The sequence below is a fragment of the Haliotis cracherodii genome, unplaced genomic scaffold (assembly GCF_022045235.1).
Source record: "Haliotis cracherodii isolate W230 unplaced genomic scaffold, xgHalCrac1.p SCAF_5, whole genome shotgun sequence".
NCBI classification, from domain to species: Eukaryota; Metazoa; Mollusca; class Gastropoda; order Lepetellida; family Haliotidae; genus Haliotis; species Haliotis cracherodii.
In genome coordinates, this window is record NW_027266308.1 from 20,488,354 (window position 1) to 20,509,015 (window position 20,662).

The 20,662-nt window shown below is 41.9% G+C and overlaps 2 protein-coding genes across 2 annotated transcripts; one reads left to right on the top strand and one right to left on the bottom strand.

The window, feature by feature from the left end:
• The first annotated feature begins 40 nt into the window (after positions 1-40).
• Positions 41-17,036, top strand: LOC139442303 (uncharacterized). The gene is made up of 10 exons (XM_071223093.1): positions 41-132; positions 3,666-3,788; positions 8,190-8,351; positions 9,017-9,274; positions 10,145-10,327; positions 10,430-10,588; positions 11,031-11,200; positions 12,545-12,777; positions 13,596-14,026; positions 14,975-17,036. The coding sequence occupies exons 1-10, from the start codon at positions 84-86 to the stop codon at positions 15,376-15,378; spliced, it is 2,172 nt and encodes a 723-aa protein (XP_071079194.1). The 5' UTR covers positions 41-83; the 3' UTR covers positions 15,379-17,036.
• Positions 17,037-18,182: 1,146 nt separating this feature from the next.
• On the bottom strand, positions 18,183-20,552 carry LOC139443578 (mucin-2-like). The gene is made up of 2 exons (XM_071224548.1): positions 18,909-20,552; positions 18,183-18,560 (listed from the first exon to the last, which is right to left on the bottom strand). Exons 1-2 carry the CDS (start codon positions 20,550-20,552, stop codon positions 18,183-18,185), a joined length of 2,022 nt encoding a protein of 673 aa, XP_071080649.1.
• Positions 20,553-20,662: the final 110 nt, after the last annotated feature.

Sequence of the window (20,662 nt, forward strand, 5' to 3'; positions counted from 1 at the left end):
TGGACTCAGCTGAAAACGGATCAATCCGAACAAAACTTCGAAGAGATCAACTTCAACTAATTGTCTCATGTTAACTCAAAGACATGAATGCGAACAATATTTTAGCTTTTGCTATCTTCATACTGAATTCTGGTAAGTAACATTTTATTTTCACTTTATTCAATTTTGGACTGTTTTGAGAATATATGTTTTATGCTGGCTATTCGGAACACACAATTTGTTGTTGCGATATATTCTAATGACAATTTCATGTTTAAGTCCATCTCTTGTCAGTCAGTGTATCTGATGCACAACCTGATGGTTTTGTTTCTACATATCCTACATTAAGAGAGATAATTTTAATCATTTACGAATTCGGGTAATTCAATAAAGGACGAATGTTAAAACTTTCAATCGACAACACTTGTATACTTTATATACTACTTCATAAAGATAAATGTGCAGTTTGTATTGCGTTGTACAATATTAAGGTACAGGTGTAGTAGTGTACAGCTATTTAACAGAGAAGCACTCCGCGTCCTGCAATATCCGTCGTTGCATCAATAATTATAGTGAATACTATTCCGTGCCTAGAATTAATACTCATGGTAACTATTCATGGAATATTCAATGCCGATCTTAAGACTGAGTTTCCTTAACATATATAGTGCCTCGATCGGAAATAATGTGTCTCTCTTAGTCGGAATATGCTGGTACATGGGAACCGCGGTTAGCGGAAGCGCACGTATAATATGACAATTATCGCACCAAACGTCAGAGCATTGGTTCACTGACGTAGTTAGCAATGTCTGTGGTGCCTGTATTTATTACACGTCCAAAACAAACCCATGCCGATGCCCATTTTTATACACACTAAGTCACTCTACAAGTTTCTATGGCAATAGCTCTACCGGGACCGTTACTCGGACATCTAGATCACGATATCTGTCACCAATTCAGCGTAGCTCTCGCCAGTTTCTGAGTATCAAAAACTAGTTAGTCATTATTTCGCCTGACCTACGAATCTTCAACTAGAGTGGATAGCCCCCTTTGTGTCTTTTAAACAACGACGTTTATGCTTAAACCTGTGACACTACATAGCGTTATACACAGAGAGCATGTTGATGGTGTTGGTGTTCAAACCCCTTTACTCCATCATCCACCTTGAAGATTATATTGAAATACGAATGCTGAGTCGTAGAAGTCTCAGTAATTTGTCGTAGGTGTTGTTTAACAACCCATATGTCGATGATGCAGATGTCGGAAAATCACGTATTGGCCAATACCGCCATGGTGATGTGTTTCTATTAATAACTGATATTGATGTGATAATACATTAATGTTACAGTAATAAGTGCACGTCATCTTTGAAATAGATTTCATTCACAGATATGGTACTTTGTTTTCAATCCACCCTGCTGTTGATGCAGTGGACTGTGGTCGAACGGACTCTAGCAAAATACTTGTGGTATTTTAAGGCGGTGTTTTCTCTTATTTTGATTACTTGTACATTTTGTACTGTTGTTATTATGCAGTGCGTCCGTAGTCAGTTATTTTTAAAAATAATCACAAAATATTGATGACGGAGTACAACCCATATGTCGATGATGCAGATGTCGGAAAATCACGTATTGGCCAATACCGCCATGGTGATGTGTTTCTATTAATAACTGATATTGATGTGATAATACATTAATGTTACAGTAATAAGTGCACGTCATCTTTGAAATAGATTTCATTCACAGATATGGTACTTTGTTTTCAATCCACCCTGCTGTTGATGCAGTGGACTGTGGTCGAACGGACTCTAGCAAAATACTTGTGGTATTTTAAGGCGGTGTTTTCTCTTATTTTGATTACTTGTACATTTTGTACTGTTGTTATTATGCAGTGCGTCCGTAGTCAGTTATTTTTAAAAATAATCACAAAATATTGATGACGGAGTACAACCACATAAAAATATATCCCATCTTTTTAGCTCGTTGCTGCACATGTATTGTAATTGCTTTTTGACTTACAAGCTTGAACACAAAAGCAATTGCTTTTGCGATAATTATACAGTAACGTACGGTTATAACGAACTTAAAGGGGCCACTAAACATGGGCGGATACAGAAAAGGGGGGGGGGGGGGGGGGGGTGCGCGCACACACACACACCCTTTTTGTTTCGAAAAAATCTTTATTTCTGTATAAATCACCACCAAAGACAATGAATAGATCTTAATTGTGCACCCCCCCTTTTCAAAAAAGCTGTATCCGCCCATGCTAAGGTTAGTTCGTTATAACCGTAGTTCGTTATAAGCATATATTCAACAAATATACAGCAAATGGACGGAATCAAAACACATTTCGTTATATCCGTCAGTTACTTATAAGCGTAATCGTCATAAACGTATTTTACTGTACATTATCTTTAAAAGTCTATTGGCGCGAAGATTAATAATATAAATGGAAACATTTTAAATTCTATAAGCCCTTGGAAATCTTTCAAATTAGTCAGACATCTCGTTGTAACGGACTGTATCATGGCGGGTATCACAATTGTAATAGTCGACACTTAATATTATTTTAATTGTGTTTCTTTTTAATGTTATTGGTAGAGTTAACGTGAGACTATATAGCATCCAATGTAGATGAGGAACTGCTATAGTTTTATACAAAATAAGAAGTTTCAAGTACTTGAAGGTTGTTCGCATTCGTAATAATTTGGGTAGAAAAACACCCATGCTTTTAAGTTAATGAGCATTGACTAAAATTTGAAACATGCAAAGTTATGCGGCAAGCAACAAGTTACTATTAATTTTAAGTTATGTATTAATTTTGCATTCCTTATGTCAAGAAAGTAGAATGGACAGTACAAGGGAGATAACTCTCTGCAAACTACTCACCTCTCCGATTCGACCACCAGCACAACCACTACGATTACGACACCAGGTTAAACTTGTTCTATTTGGTGATCGCGGGGTATAATAATATATCTCTGGTTTACCTGATCCAGGCCCAAACACCACGTGCAGGTCATCCCGTCTGATACTGATAACACAACGCCATGCCTCCAATGGTTACACATTTGACCAATAAGCCATACAACTATACTAGAAAAACCCCGTTCAGGTGTGTAATACCGTCGCCTCGTTACACAAGAGTGAGTGAATGAGTTTTACGCCGCATTGAAAAGTATTCTAGTTAAATCACAGCGTATAAGCTTAATGTGGGAGGAAAGTCCCTCATTATAACTAATGCAGACATGTCCGACTTTGGTAAAAGCCACGAGCACGGGGACAAGCCAAGAAACATAACTGGGGCGAACTGGGACAATCATAGGTTCATGGCGGCCCTATGGATGCAAGCCTGCAGTCACTATATGGCTGAAATATTGCCGATGTGACGTTAAATATTAACTCACTCACTGCAAGCCTGCAGTGCGAATTGCGGCGTTTTAGACGACTAGGCCACCCGTGCCTCCTAAATGAAAAGGAATGTTAATGGCTTTATTCTTGCATGAGAACGTGTTGCTTTCAGCGTCCCCATCGTTATGATTTAGTCATGATAACAGTATTTATATATTAGTTATTATTATCATCATCACCATTAACAGTAATAACCATGATGGTAATAATTTCGATATTAGTAATAACAATAAATACGACAAAGTCCATGATAATAATTCGCATCATTTTCAACAGAGCTGGCTTTCGGGGTAGATGAGTGTTTCATAAATGGAGAATGGAAGACCTACAAGAGGAGCCAACAAACATGCTGTGGCGGAGTGCTGGAGCGTTATACACAGGGGAAGAAATGCTGCAAAGGTAATGATGCTAACACTTTCTCTGGAATCATAGGTATGGTGTATAAAAACTGGTCTTGTTATTCATATATGTTTCAAGCGAGTGAGCGATTATTGCTTAACGCCGCATCAGCTATTTGCGGCGTGAATTGTCTATATTCTTACCATATGTAAACAGAAACAACAGATGGGATGGTGAAGATCTCTTAAATCTCTGCTAAATATCACTTCGAGGGTTACATAGCGACTTAATTGTTGGCGTTATGCCAACATTATTGTTGATGCAAGACATACATCTTTGACGTCTTATGGATGACGTCACAATAGTAACTTTGGTTATTTCCGTCAAGCCTGGAAAAAAACCTGGTTATGCCAGCGCCCTCTGTTAGCAGATTGCTTTGTTATCAGTACAGAAACACTGCATTTTCACTACAGCTTATAAAGTGTGGGGCACAAATGTATTCTATGCGCCTGTGTCTTGATTTCACGAAAGCAGTGTCAGAATTCATGTATTTGCCCTCACTCTCGCTCGGGAAACAACAATTGTGACAGTTCTTACGCATTAAGCTCTATGTATTCGACAACAAAACATTGCTGCAAAGAATAAGAGAGACGCACATGATCCTGTGTAAATAACAGACCAACAACGACAGCATCAACATGGTGTTTAGCAGTTAAATGTTTAAAGACATTGTTGACATTTAAATTGAAATCCTTAATCCATAACAAATATTACGAGTGAGTATGGATTGACGCCGCTTTTAGCAATATTCCCGGAATATCACGGCGGGGGACACCAGTAATGGGCTTCACACATTGTAGCCTACCCATGTCGGGAATCGAGCCCTGGTCTTCGGCGTGACGAGCGAACCCTTTAACTACTTGGCTACCCAACCGCCCCACAATTACGAAAGCGAACATCTTGAAAGTATCGTACCGAGCTGGAAGCTAACGCGATCTATCTACTGGAATGACCGTATTCGGTCAGGAACCTTTAAAATGGTATTATAAAGATGCAGTTAAATATATATGAGATTTTAAATATAAATCTTCATAATGTTTACACTGTATTTTGTAAAATAGACCAGTATAGTTTTGTTGCCTATATATAAACACATGTTTAACATATTGACATAACAGTAGGTGATGACGTCACAGTATCTAATAGGTGAGGTGAAATGTTGTTACGTCGCGTTCAAGATTATTGCACTTATAAAGCGACTCCCATGCACTTTAACATGAATACCAAACTCAGACACATCATACTGATATACAGTCCTTGTGTTAGACCCTTAATGCCTAGCGCCAGGCAGGGTAACAACAAGTACCATCTTGTTATGGCTTTTGGTATGACGCGACCGGGGATCGAACCTCCGACCTTAAGCTTTCCGGACAGACGCTCGACCATTAGTCCACGGAGGCGGTCACCGTATATCAACTGTAACTAACGTCACATGTACACTGTTAGCTCCTCGAAATTTAATCAGTTATGAGTTGTTGGTGATAGTGGCGTTATTACCCTTACGTCAACAAACTGCTTTTACGAAACTTGTATTACGATGCATATGCTGTAAAACCTCGTTGAGTCTAACTTGGATGTGTCGAATTCACGGTTGTCTCGAATTCATTTGGGAGTCTCAAGTATTCGAATTAAGCACAATGTTTTCCTGATGTTTCGAACCCCGGGTAACTGGAACATTTGTTCGAGACAACGGGGTTCGACTGTATTTCCTTCGCCGTCGCTCGGAAAATACAAAACGTCTGACGTTTTTGTATGTGTGTAAAGTCACACTTATACATACAGAGTGTGTATATCGTACTGATTTAGGTAACGGTGAAGAAATAGTGTTCTAAATTGGGCCGCGAGGGAACTCCGGATCAGGGTGCCGTTGTACAAAACCTTAGCGCTGCCACTGTCGTAAGTCTATGTTAGGGTATGGGAGTTACGATCACCTTAGCGCTACGACTGTCGTAAGTCTATGTTAAGGTATGGGAGTTACGATCACCTTAGCGCTGCCACTGTCGTAAGTCGATGTTAAGGTATGGGAGTGACGATCACCTTAGCGTTACGACTGTCGTAAGTCTATGTTAAGGTATGGGAGTCAGAATCACCTTAGCGCTACGACTGTCGTAAGTCTATGTTAAGGTGTGGGAGTTACGATCACCTTAGTGCTACGACTGTCGTAAGTCGATGTTAAGGTATGGGAGTGACGATCACCTTAGTGCTACGACTGTCGTAAGTCTATGTTAAGGTATGGGAGTGACGATCACCTTAGCGTTACGACTGTCGTAAGTCTATGTTAAGGTATGGGAGTGACGATCAGCTTAGCGTTACGACTGTCGTAAGCCTATGTTAAGGTATGGGAGTTACGATCACCTTAGCGCTGCCACTGTCCTAAGTCTATGTTAAGGTATGGCTGTTACGATCACCTCAGCGCAAAGATCGCTTTGTACAACGGCACCCTGAACTGCTCCCCAGTACACGATACATCTCGTCGGGTTGTGTTAGATTGACTCGGGTGTTCAGACTGTGACTTGACTGGTTGCATTGTATCGTGTATCAATGGCGTGAATTGTCCCTCTCTGGCTTGCCTGCCCCAAACTCGATTTTGTATTCTCTTCTTAAACCTCGTCAAGCCAGATATAAACAACAAACATACAATTTGGCTTCCTCTGTGTCACTTGCCGAGGCATTTACTGCACTAGCCTTGGGTAGTCGAAAACCCCTGAAACTAGCGAGCACTAGCAGATGCTCCAGTCATAAAATCCCTACGCGGTTCAGCCTCCGGGTGGCTGAAGTTTAGGGGGAGGTCGTCTGGCTGAATCATGCAGATGCCAACACAACCTTGGCTCACGTGCATGGACACGATTTGATATTGTTGATTATTATATGCTGCCAAAACTGTGTAACCATCAACTCGTCATTCGTGTGCAAGGGATTTTCTACAATCCCCAAGTCCATTCCTATGCCTGAGGGTTCAGGGCAGGGCGGCACCATGCATACCCCACGCGTGCTTGTCGTGACAGCCGGTGGAACCGGAGTTTTGGGCAGTAACCAGACGGGGTTGATCTTTTCTCATGCTCTCAGCCATTGGTTTGCCTGACCCCAGCCTCGATTATCCAGTGTATTATAGCAATGTCTGTTCTCATGCGTTATCATAATATAATGGAAATATAATACGCTGGATAATCGAGTAGTTAAGGGCCCCTGTGATATAGACAGACTGTTGCGGACTATTATTACGGCATGAATGCGCAAATATCGGTTTTATAGCCTTATACCCAGCAACAACTCACATAGCTTAAAAGGGATGTTGGAGAAACGAGACACATTTTTCATATGCCACGACTTATTTACAGTACAGTTCATAACCTGGTACACCGCCGTCCTGCTTCAGTTGGACCGGGTAAGAATAGGTCCTCACAAGGCGTGATTGGATTGGGTGGTCAAGCTTGGTGACTTATACGTCACCCTATCCCATGCGTGCATCGATGCTCACGATGTCAGTCACTGGATTGTCTGGTGCCGCCGCCGTCATATAGTTGGAATATTGCCGAGTGCGGCCTTTAATAACAAAACCCAACCAAAAATCCAGTTGGACTCTGCGATTAATACTAAGATATTCCTACGCTGACTGTCGCCATGGAAACAATGCGCATGTATTTGAAAGGACCGTATCTGTCTGACGTAGTGTAACGTCGGACCCCGTAACCGTTGTCGATGCACACGTGGTTATTGTTGTTACGGCGGTAGCGATATGGACTATGATTATAGTGTCACAATAACTCCCTTAGGCAACAAGACTCCCTACAGTCGTTACGCTAAGATTGCCTTGTAGAATTTGTGGAATCCCTGTGTTGATTACATGCGTTGAATGCAGCTGACGTCAAATAGCGTGGGCATACTATCTCACAAACATATCGTCCTAACCTGTTAAGGTTTACACAATTCATCTTATCTCTTAAGTACGTTTGGCGTGTTTTTCCTATCTGTATTTCCCTGTAGTTTCGTACGTGGGAGTGCTTCACTGTTATTTGAATATCTTAACTGCTATTATATTGTCGAAATCATTCGAACCACAACCGCCCAAGTATACATACCCCTTGACATGCTGACCTGCCACACAAACACACCCCTGTGCTGTCTGCATGTACGCGGATGTATTTACACAGATGGGATTCTCACGTGACCTAGCTTTCGCGACGTCATTCAGTATCATGATTTAGCGCAAGTCTTTTTTAACAACTTGGGAATCCCCACACCGATTGTGCGTATAGATGTACTCAAGGTGAAATAGGGTATAAATACTAAGATTGTATTTCCCTCTATTTAATGACTTCAAATCAAAGAAGCAAGCAGTTAAGACAATGTGGTCACGATGGGGTTGTATGGTGGTGCTGATGGTGGTGGTTTGTGTTGTAGAGACAGGTAGAGTCTACTACGAAAACCATGGGCTGTGTTGTGAAGACAAGATGTACGAAAGGTACGATGAGAATGGGGTGGAGTATGGATGCTGCGGTAACACGAAAATCCCCATGGAGAGGACAGTCTGCTGCGGGGGTGTCAGCCATCCTAGACACCCAGGTGAGTTATAGAGACTTCTTTAACATGAAATTGTATTAAAACATAATTTAAACCAACATCAGAGAATTGTCAAATCCCCAAAATGACGACAAGTATCACAAAAATCCAGATTTCTTTTCAAATATACACTATCCCAAAGAAACTTAAAGGTTCCCAGAACGACTGACATACTATTGTTTTCACAAGATTTATGAAATATTCCCAAAATAGGCACGGAGCAACAATTTTGCTTCGTTCGAATTGTTCCATTGCATGTGAAGTAGTCCATAGGAACTTGACGTCATATGCCTGCAAATAATTCAAGACGACGTCATCCACCGAATATGACGTCACAGGCGATTTAAGTGACTGAGGAAAAGAGTGAATGAGTGAGTTGGGTTAAAGGCCGCTTTTAACAGTATTCCAGTTATATCACAGCGTGTCAGCTTTGTGTGGGGGAAAAGCCCGAAGTGATGCAGGTCTGAGACGTTTACCACTTCGGTGAAACCCACGAGCACGGGTATGGTGCTGAGACAAACCTAGAAAAATAATCCGGGCGGGATTCGAACCCTGAGACAACTGGGCCATCGGTGCTTTCCCCCCCCCCCCCCCCCCCCCCTCCCCCTCCCTCCCCCCCCCCCCCTTCTTTGAAAGATAATCGCATTTGAGTTCCAACGCTGTTCCAGATATGGGTTGTTGCGGCAAGCAGTACATCAACCTAACGTCGCAGATGTGTTGTCAAAATGAAGATAACCCTGCACTGGTCAGCAAACACGTTCGCGGCGCGGACTTCACGTGCTGTGGTCACCTTGTTGTCGACCTGTCCAATCAGAACTGCCGCTGGAACATCTCCGGCAACACACGCAATCCGATAGCAGTCAACAGACTGGGCGAGATCTGTGATGGCAAGATCATCTCACTCCGTGAGAAGTCCTGCTGTGATGGTGAGTGAGGCAATGTAACATCGCACTATCACAGTAGACCAACGCCTAGTCTCTGAAAATACTTAATGTCGATAGAAACAAATAACTCCATTCAAACTGAAAAGGAACCCTGATGAGATGTAAGAAAAATCTAGACTTGCTTCATCTAGGGTTTTTGCATTACAGAAAGGGCTTGGTGGAAGGGAAAATAATATGGTTCAGGGTCTGTGAGACATACAACTGTAACGGTTACAATAACTGAGAATAGAGAGACGTTCCACACTCACAGGAGTATCTTCTGACAATTTACACATTCATGTGAAAGGTTGCATCCCTTAGTCGTGAAGATGATCTTGGGTTCAAATCACAGATTAGCACTGATTATGATTCTTAATTTGTCATACGGGTTCATGGGTTTCATTTAGGTAACAGTCGTTAAAGTGAAATTATGTTCAACTTACTCACTCACTCACACATATACGTTAGATGTACTTCTATGGCTGCAGACTGCTAACCCAGAAATGTAATGGACTTTATATCTAGTTCAGATATTATATGAGAGTTACTGTGACTATATATGTCCAAAAGTATAATCAGAAGCACTTCTAGCCTTGCAGTTAGTTTTCAGACAAGATGCTTGCGTCTATGTATCATAGTCTGGCTAAGTTGTGTAGACAAGACCTATGATCTCCCTCAATAAAAGTAGATATATTTCATTATATTCCTTCGAGATTTTGCGAACACAGCTGGATACAAACCAAATTTCTCCCACAATCTGAACATAAAATGTTTTTAAAGGCACAGAACATGATTTGCAAATGAATACGTTTTTTCTGCTTATGAACAGGTTACATAAACTCAGGCACTTAATTACCTGAATCCTGATTTCAGACACAATCTATGATCAACCGTACCTGGACCCTGAAGACATGTCCCAAAGAAACCCTACGGTGGAATGTTGTGGCACAGTTGGGTACAATAACCAGAGACAAGTCTGCTGTTCCCAGTATCCTGGGGCTGAGGTTGTCATTCCTGCTGAGGACCACTTGCAGTGCTGTGTGGGTAGTGAGACAGGTAGGTTGATTGGTCAACCGTACTTCCCACCAGGATAGACTTTCCTGTTTCTACTTACATCAGTCTGGACTGTGTGAACTGTCTAATACTGGTTGTTTTCAGGGTATTATAACACCACGACAGAGCTATGCTGTGCTGGCAGCACCTGGACAAGATATAGCAGCAATGACACATGCTGTGGGACACACAGGATAGATGGGCACAGCCAGGGATGCTGTGCTGGACACCCGTACAAGAAGGACACTCACTTCTGCTGTGATGGTATGTGGCCTTATACACCCTCATCGTTACTGTATGGTTTCTGAGAGATTAAAGATGTTTCCTGACATGCTGTTCACAATATCAAAGCATCAGGTGTAATCAAACTGGTGTCTCTGTCATGTGAAGAGAGTGCAAACTAACCTGGAGTGTCCTATCTGTATGTACTTTGGAATCATTGTCTACAATGGTACCCGGTGTTTCTGCAACTTACAGCACCCGGCATGGGCGAACATCTAGGTCAACTAGGTTCTTCAATTGTGCTGACAACTGTGATTTCAAGTAATTTTGAGAGCTGTATCCAGAGTTCAAAATAATTATCTGTTTTGGTGAAATATACAATTATTTGTATCTTAAAAAACAACAATCTTTTTTCACTAATAATGCCATGCAGTTGTTGGCAGTTGTGATGCAGTTGAGATGTTTGATTATCTGTTCATTGTAGGTTCCCCATCTGAAGTACTGAAGTTAGAGAGCACATGTTGCGGGGGAGCGAGGCTGGCGCCAAGCAAGATGTGCTGCCAAAACACACAGGTGGAGACCAAGGAAGGTCATGACGCTTGCTGTCTAAGCTATTACTCAAGACAGTTTGCCACATACAACAGCTCGGAAAAGGTTTGTATCGTTTGGTGGAATTATGTTTATTATTTGATCAGACCAAGAAAAATTGTCTGGGCTTCGAGATATCTTAAGTTCCACGTGAGGTTGTACGATTATTGTGTGATATGAGCCAAAGAAACCTAGTTATTGTGAGATATGATCCAATGAAACGTAGTTATTGTGAGATATGAGCCAAAGAAACCTAGTTATTGCATGTGATCCAAAGAAACCTAGTTATTGTGAGATATGATCCAACGAAACTAGTTATTGTGAAGATATGATCCAAAGAAACCTAGTTATTGTGAAGATATGATTCAAAGAAACTTAGTTATTGTGAAGATATGATCCAAAGAAACCTAGTTATTGTGAGATATGATCCAAAGAAACCTAGTTATTGTTAAGATATGATTGAAAGAAACCTAGTTATTGTGAGATATGATCCAAAGAAACCTAGTTATTGTGAAGATATGATTGAAAGAAACTTAGTTATTGTGAGATATGATCCAAAGAAACCTAGTTATTGTTAAGATATGATCCAAAGAAACCTAGTTATTGTGAAGATATGATCCAAAGAAACCTAGTTATTGTGAGATATGAACCAAAGAAACCTAGTTATTGTGAGATATAAGCCAAAGAAACCTAGGTATTGTGAGATATGATCCAAAGAAACCTAGTTATTGTGAAGATATGATCCAAAGAAACCTAGTTATTTGGAGATATAATCCAAAGAAACTTAGTTATTGTGAGATATGATCCAAAGAAACCTAGTTATTGTGAAGATATGATCCAAAGAAACCTAGTTATTGTGAGATATGAACCAAAGAAACCTAGTTATTGTGAGATATGATCCAAAGAAACCTAGTTATTATGAAGATATGATTCAAAGAAACTTAGTTATTGTGAAGATATGATCCAAAGAAACTTAGTTATTGTGAGATATGATCCAAAGAAACCTAGTTATTGTGAGATATGATCCAAAGAAACCTAGTTATTGTGAGATATGATCCAAAGAAACCTAGTTATTGTGAGATATGAGCTGAACAAACCTAGTTATTGTGAGATATGATCCAAAGAAACCTTGTTATTGTGAGATATGATCCAAAGAAACCTAGTTATTGTGAGATATGAGCTGAAGAAACCTAGTTATTATGAGATATGATTGAAAGAAACTTAGTTATTGGGAGATATGATCCAAAGAAATCTAGTTATTGTGAGATATGAGCTGAAGAAACCTAGTTATTGGGAGATATGATCAAAAGAAACCTAGTTATTGGGAGATATGAGCCAAAGAAACCTAGTTATTGTGAGATACACTCCAGTTTGAAGTACCAGTACATTGCAACATGATTGTTTATGTAGGAGTGCGTTGAAGGGGAAGTCCAGACAATCATGAAACTTGATGACCGGTACTGTGGCCATGTCCCATACAGTGACAATAAAGCTGTGTGCTGCAACGGTAAAGTCCACAACTTTCCTCGCGGAGACACTCTCGGCTGCTGCCGGCGCTGGGATCTGAAGCAGACAGTCTACAGTGAGACCACCCAGATGTGCTGCCAGGGTCACGTCCACAATGAGTCACCCAATGATGCGGAGTGAGTAGATTATACTAAACAGCAGGGAGGGTAATCATGGCCCAGTTAAAAGTGAAAGGTTGACGTGAGGTGAGGTGAGATTTACCTGGGATTTAACATCGCATCCAAGATTATTGCACTTATATAGTGATGTGCATGCATGTGTGTGTGTATACTAGACCGTACTGATGCCTATTTTATAGTGCTAGCCTACGAGTACTGAGATACCATGCTGCAGTTTAACATGAATACCCCATTCAGACACAATATACTGATTCCGAGCCAACCAGTCCTTGTTTCAGCCCCTAAATGGCTAGCGCCAGACAGGGTAATAAGTACCATCTTTTAACGTCTTTTGGTATGCCGTGGAATGAACGGACTTTTCGCACTCTTGGCGGCCTCTGTACCACTAGACTGCGGAGGTGGCCGTCAAAGGGTGAACAGATGCTGCAGCTGATGGTGTGTGTTTGGAGACATGACCTGGAACACCATACATTCATTATTGTCTTACACCAGTGGGGTTGTACAACCTGCCTTGAAAATATACCTTATGTCCGTGTAGTATGGTTAGAGTTACCTGCCCTTGTCATGTTCAAAATTTCAAAAAAGAGACACAAGGAACATGAGACTTATTTTCGGAAGCTAAAAGTATTTAAGGAAAGATAACTTTCAAGCACAGCCCCCACCTGACTGAGTGAATGAGTTGGAAATAACTTTAACCCAGCCCCACCATATGAAAGCCAAGTATGTATAGTGATTTGATACTCATCATCCCACATCACCTGCTAAACAGCACTGTCAGGCTCTGATACATAATTAGGATGCTTCATCTTCTGCAGATGCTGTGGGGCTAAGTCTTACCCTAAACATTCAGACCGAAACCCCTGTCATGAGAAGTGTGGAGGCTCCTACTACAATGCTGATGTCACTGTGTGTTGTGGCAATAAGCAGTTCTTGATGGAAGAGCATGGCGACGATTGCTGTGGAAACTCCCCCTACTTCAGCATGGTCAGCTATTGCTGTGGTAAGGAGCTTTACAACCCCAAGAATGAATCCTGCTGTGGGGGATATGCAGTTGTTTCCCGACGAGGCCGCAGAAGACAGCGATGTTGTAAAAACACAATGGTGTATTTTCGCAAAGATGGAAGATGCAAATCCAATGGAATCGTTGAGAGGAAAAAGGATATACATCCAATGGAAAATTTATGTAGACGGAAGACATGGAAAAATCTGAATGGGATTGAGGTGAAAGAGTGCTTCCAAACATTTGGTAAGGGAATTTGCTAATACCAATAATACTAGAACTGCCTGAAATATATACCTGCTCAATACTTAGCATTTGATACCCTCAGAGGTATATGGTTGTCCAGTGTGTGTTATGGGTGGTCCAGGGGTGGTCCATTGACCAGTACAGGTCAAATTAGATATTTCATAATGCCCACCAGTAAGATTCCATATTTGAGTGACTGTAGGCTACTTTACGTCAGTTGACAACAGGCATGTAGCACAGATGCTGCATCTTCATGAGGCAAGTGAGTTAACTGACTATAAAAGTCCAGTTTCAACCCTTGCTGAACTAGGCTGGTATTATGGAGTTACAATTTGGCTGGACTAACGAGTCGATGCAGAGTCCAATCAAAATCGCTGAATGAAATTGAAATCCGGTTCGTAAACTGTCATGCAGATTTCAGTCGATTGCAAGATTTGCAGAGCATGTGCACCACTGACTCGTCAACAGATAGTTTCTAAATCATTTCGTGTTTTTAATCAAGGTGCCAACATGGTTTGATGCACTTTGTAAGACTTGTTTTATCACAATAGAGATCTTGATTGTCGATCAGATCATCTTGGCTGGGTGCCGCCATTTTGTTTGAAGCAAAGGTAAGTGATACGAGAGGTGGAATCTGATTGGTCCATAGGAGAGACATGGAAGGGACATAACTCTTAATAGCCACTGGTGGCACTTCGATCAATCCCAGGAATTCCAGCCTAGTTCACCAAGTGTGGAAACTGGACTTTAAAGTCAGTTAACTCTCTTGCCTCGGGAAGATGAGATGCAGAGGATGAAGGTATAGACAGTAGAACCCCTCTGAACCACATGGGGAACCAGTGGCCAGCAAACACTGCCATACTGCGATAATGCCCTACGGCCAAATAGAAATCATGTGAAGAACAATATACCTGTAGTACTGATTCCCATGAAATTAATCTCTTTCAGCAATCCAGTGCACCATCAAGCACTTCCTGAAAGAAAAAGAGGAACTAAGCATTATGATGAAATGCCGGAACCTGAAGCGCCGATACCTCAGGGAGAAATACCACGATTCATTCCTGACTCCTGGCAAGAACCAACTGACTGTCCGCATGATGCAATCCACCAAGAAGAAGGTCCGGTGCAACAGACGGCGACTGAAAAACAGGAGGGTGATCATCTTTCTGGATAAGGAACCTATCCGGAAGAGAAGTCATTTTGACCTGAGAATCTCTGAGAAAGATACATTCCGTGTTGTTGCAGACACAAAACATATACGTGATCACTTGGATGGAACTAGCTCACAGAAATACTGCCAAGAATTATCAAAAATTTTTAGCAATGAGCATGATGAGGATCTGTATCAATAGATGGTGTATGCTGACCCCCATTGGCGGATGTAGGATTGTAAAACATGAGGGGTGGGGGTGGTCATGGGTGGCACAAGTCACAAAGTGAACTGGAGCACCTGACAGAAGACATACTCAATTGACATATCAGGTGTCTGGGGGGTCACCCAGTGGATGGTTACTAGGACCAAACAAGAATATCCACCATTCCTTGTAGCATTCATTTACTTCCCAGCTAAAGCATTTGGCATGCTCCTGTGATGGCTGGTCACTTGGCCAGACTAGTTGATACAGCCCTGCATAGCCCAAGTACAGTGTAGACATGTAGGGGTAAGATGTAAGTGGGCATCTGTATAGAGTAAATGTATCATTGTAAATGTGTATCATTGTAAGTGTGTGTGTGTGTGTGTGTGTGTGTGTGTGTGTGTGTGTGTGTGTGTGTGTGTGTGTGTGTGTCATTGTGTCCATCGGAATGTTGTATATACATTCACACATAGTTGAGTCGAATGTACAATCTTATTTGTGTAAATGTCCCACTGCATACCCAAGTCATGCCCCTGTTTATAATAGTTTTTTTTAATGTTTTAACAGTTTCTATTGTGTCTTAGAAGCCTGGTAATACACTCCCAGTATACCACAGCGAAAGGACAATCTCTCCTCAAAGCTCCACCTGCTTGTGTGCAGCTAGCTGGTGATGGAGTCAGGGATAAAGTCACTGTACTTAGTCACTTCCATGTCCAATAATAGGCCACAACAAATTAAGCCTTTATTTTTTAGCTGTTTTCTTGTTTCAACAAAGGGAGGGATCCGAGTCTTTCCTCAAAAGACGTTGTTTTGTAGATGCATATGTCATTTGAGCTTTACAAATTTACCTCCACCTTTATCTTTTACCTTGTATAAAAAAAACAGCTGCCAACATAGTGAGAAATATTGATCACTGGAAACAAAAACAGAAAATCAGCCATATAGTGGCATGCAAGAAACCAACATTGAATAACTAACGGGAAACAATGAAGCACCTAAAACAGCTAGACCTGGATGGAAAGTGGGTGCAAGACCCTAGACCATAATCCCCGTTTTTAGGCATTACCAGGCGTGTGTTGGTCACTGTGAACCAAAATACCTTCTAAAAACGACAAACAAGTTTCTCAAAATTACAAAGTGTATGAACGTTGATGATTATTTATGAGTTATGTTTGTTCGCTGTTTGACACTGCCCTCAGCAACATTACAGTTATATGATGCAGTCTATTAGTAATAGAGTTTGATATATGCATTTAATTTATTGTAGTTGATCATCTCCTACAGAACAGGGCCTTCATTCTTCTACCAGTAGTACTTGTCACTCAAGTGCCTAGTCATGTTCATTATCCATCTTAAGGAGGGCAGTTGACAATGCAGTATATTTATTGCACATTACTAGAGTATTGAAGTAGGACTGCAGACACTCCTCATGCTGCTATAGGAGGAATGCTTGCAGATTAGTAAACTAAAGTTGGTGTGTATGTTAGTGTTGACATGTTCAGGCTGGACTTTTTAAAGAGTGGTTCATTCACTTCCCGTAACGTAAATTAAATTAAAAATATGAATCCTTGTGAATAGCCTACCTCTGTTACATCACTACCTTAAATCACATATTTTGGCAGTCTTCACTCTATAAAATCTTCAGCTTTTCAACACAAGTCCTTTTCTCCATTTATAATCCATAGGTACATGTAGTTCTAGTATCTTGTTTCCTGTATTTCCAATGCACTTGTTTCCAAAATCTAAATCATAGAATCCGATTGTTGGGAAGGTGGGTGGGTAATAGTGATAATACTCCTGATTTGGGTTTTTCTTTCACTATTGGACTTCCTGATAGTGCCTAAAACCAACTCAAAATTGATGTTATTTTAACGCAAGAATAGGTAAACAATAAACCTTATCATCTCAGAAGGTCTGAATCGGAATAATGTCAAGGACATTAGCATATAACTGTGTCCTACAACCCCCTTTGAGACGTCACTCATCAAACGTTTCCTTTTTTTATGTTGTCACTTCCAGTTGCTGTGATGTCATATCCGTTTCGGACATCACTTCCGGTGATTTAACATTATTCCCGCGACTTATCCATGTGTTACTGGCAACATGTTCTGATAACCGATAATCTTTCGAAGGAAATGTTAAAAGCTATTTTATTTTCCCAAACCCTCCCAACACGACTTCTCACCAAGTAATCTGTAAGCCAATAGAAAATGTCTGGCCTTGTCATGCTCATAAAGGTTGATATTGAGAGTAACTATTTATTTCTCACATTACGTCATCATTGCATTTACTTTTCCCTGTATGTATTTATTATGTGAATATTATGTGAAAGGTCACATGATCTCAATAATCCATGAACATTTTGAAGTATAAATGTCATTATTTTATAATAAAATTTGAAAAAAATAGTGTTTTATTTCTCTTTAGTGTTTGAATGAGGGGTATCCTGGCTCCAGCAGTAGTGGACACATGAATATCAAGTGGGAGTGAGTTGGGTTTAACGCACACTTCGAACAGTATTCCAGTCTTTTCACCACGTGTCAGCTTAATGTAGGAGGAAAGCACAAAGTAATGCAGGTCTCGGACATTTACCACTTTGGTGAAACCCACAAGTAACAGGTATGGTGATTTGAACCCACAATCATAGGTTTCTAGAGTTCTCAAGATATTGAGGCCCCTGAGACAATTCTACCACCCATGCCCCAATTAATATCAAGAATGGACTTCACCTCAGTGCCGGGAAACTAGCCTGGCCTTAGTGGTGAAGCTGCATAAGGGTACAAAATTTACTCTATTTATCCTTAGATGTTTGTTGCTGTGGGGTGCCTTAGTGGAGAAGGTAATTCCTGTGGTGGTGGGTGCCTTAGTGGAGAAGGACCTGTGGTTGTGGTGGGTGTATTTGTGAAGAAGGTAATTCCTGTGGTGATGGGTGCCTTAGTGGAGAAGGTAATTCCTGTGGTGGTGGGTGCCTTAGTGGAGAAGATAATTCCTGTGGTTGTGGTGGGTGCCTTAGTGGAGAAGATAGTTCCTGTAGTTGTGGTGGGTGTAATAGTGGAGAAGGTAATTCCTGTGGTGATGGGTGCCTTAGTGGAGAAAATAGTTCCTGTGGATGTGGTGGGTGCCTTAGTGGAGAAGGTAATTCCTGTGGTGGTGGGGTGTCTTAGTGGAGAAGATAATTCCTGTGGTGATGGGTGCCTTAGTGGAGAAGGTAATTCCTGTGGTTGTGGTGGGTGTCTTAATGGAGAAGGTAATTCCTGTGGTTGTGGTGGGTGTTTTAATGGAGAAGGTAATTCCTGTGGTGGTGGGTGTCTTAATTGAGAAGGTAATTCCTGTGGTTGTGGGGTGCCTTAGTGGAGAAGGTAATTCCTGTGGTGGTGGGTGCCTTAATGGAGAAGGTTATTCCTGTGGTTGTGGGGTGTCTTAGTGGAGAAGGTAATTCCTGTAGTGTTGGGTGCCTCAGTGGAGAAGGTAATTCCTGTGGTGTTGGATGTCTTAATGGATAAGGTAATTCCTGTAGTATTGGGTACCTTAGTGGAGAAGGTAATTCCTGTGGTTGTGGGTACCTTAGTGGAGAAGGTAATTCCTGTGGTGGTGGTGGTGTGTGCCTTAGCGGAGAAGGTAAATCCTGTGGTGGTGGGGTGTCTTTGTGGAGAAGGACCTGTGGTTGTGGTGGGTGTTTTAGCGGAGAAGGTAATTCCTGTCGTGGTGGGTACCTTAGTGGAGAAGGTAATTCCTGTGGTGGTGGTGGTGTGTGCCATGGCGGAGAAGGTAATTCCTGTGGTGGTGTGTGCCTTAATGGAAAAGGTAATTCCTGTGGTTGTGGTGGGTGTTTTAGGGGAGAAGGTAATTCCTGTCGTGGTGGGTACCTTAGTGGAGAAGGTAATCCCTGTGGTGGTGGTAGGTGCCTTAGTGGAGAAGGTAATCCCTGTGGTGTTGGGTGCCTTAGCGGAGAAGGTAATTCCTGTGGTTGTGGTGGGTGCCTTAGTGGAGAAGGTAATTCCTGTGGTGGTGGGGTGTCTTAGTGGAGAAGGACCTGTGGTTGTGGTGGGTGTTTTAGTGGAGAAGGTAATCCCTGTGGTGTTTGGTGTCTTAGTGGAGAAGGTAATTCCTGTGGTGGTGTGTGCCTTAGTGGAGAAGGTAATTCCTGTGGTTGTGATGGGTGCCTTAGTGGAGAAGGTAATTCCTGTGGTGTTGGATGTCTTAATGGAGAAGGTAATTCCTGTGGTTGTGGTGGGTGTTTTAGGGGAGAAGGTAATTCCTGTGGTGTTGGGTGTCTTAATGGAGAAGGTAATTCCTGTGGTTGTGGTGGGTGCCTTAGTGGAGAAGGTAATTCCTCTGGTTGTGGTGGGTGCCTTAATGGAGAAGATAATTCCTGTGGTGACGGGTGCCTTAGTTGAGAAAGTAATTCCTGTGGTTGTGATGGATGTTTTAGTGGAGAAGGTTATTCCTGTGGTGTTGGGTGCCTTAGTGGATAAGGTAATTCCTGTGGTGTTGGTTGTCTTCATGGATAAGGTAATTCCTGTGGTGTTGGGTGCTTTAGTGGAGAAGGTAATTCCTGTGGTGTTGGGTGTCTTAATGGATAAGGTAATTCCTGTGGTGTTGGTGGGTGTCTTAATGGAGAAGGTATTTCCTGTGGTGGTGGGTGCCTTAGTGGAGAAGGTAATTTCTGTGGTGGTGGGGTGTCTTAGTGGAGAAGGACCTGTGGTTGTGGTGGGTGTTTTAGTGGAGAAGGTAATCCCTGTGGTGTTTGGTGTCTTAGTGGAGAAGGTAATTCCTGTGGTGGTGTGTGCCTTAGTGGAGAAGGTAATTCCTGTGGTTGTGATGGGTGCCTTAGTGGAGAAGGTAATTCCTGTGGTGTTGGGTGTCTTAATGGAAAAGGTAATTCCTGTGGTTGTGGTGGGTGTTTTAGGGGAGAAGGTAATTCCTGTCGTGGTGGGTACCTTAGTGGAGAAGGTAATCCCTGTGGTGGTGGTGGTGGGTGCCTTCGTGGAGAAGGTAATCCCTGTGGTGTTGGGTGCCTTAGCGGAGAAGGTAATTCCTGTGGTAGTGGTGGGTGCCTTAGTGGAGAAGGTAATTCCTGTGGTGGTGGGGTGTCTTAGTGGAGAAGGACCTGTGGTTGTGGTGGGTGTTTTAGTGCAGAAGGTAATTCCTGTGGTGTTGGATGTCTTCATGGATAAGGTAATTCCTGTGGTGTTGGGTGCTTTAGTGGAGAAGGTAATTCCTGTGGTGTTGGGTGTCTTAATGGAGAAGGTAATTCCTGTGGTTGTGGTGGGTGCCTTAG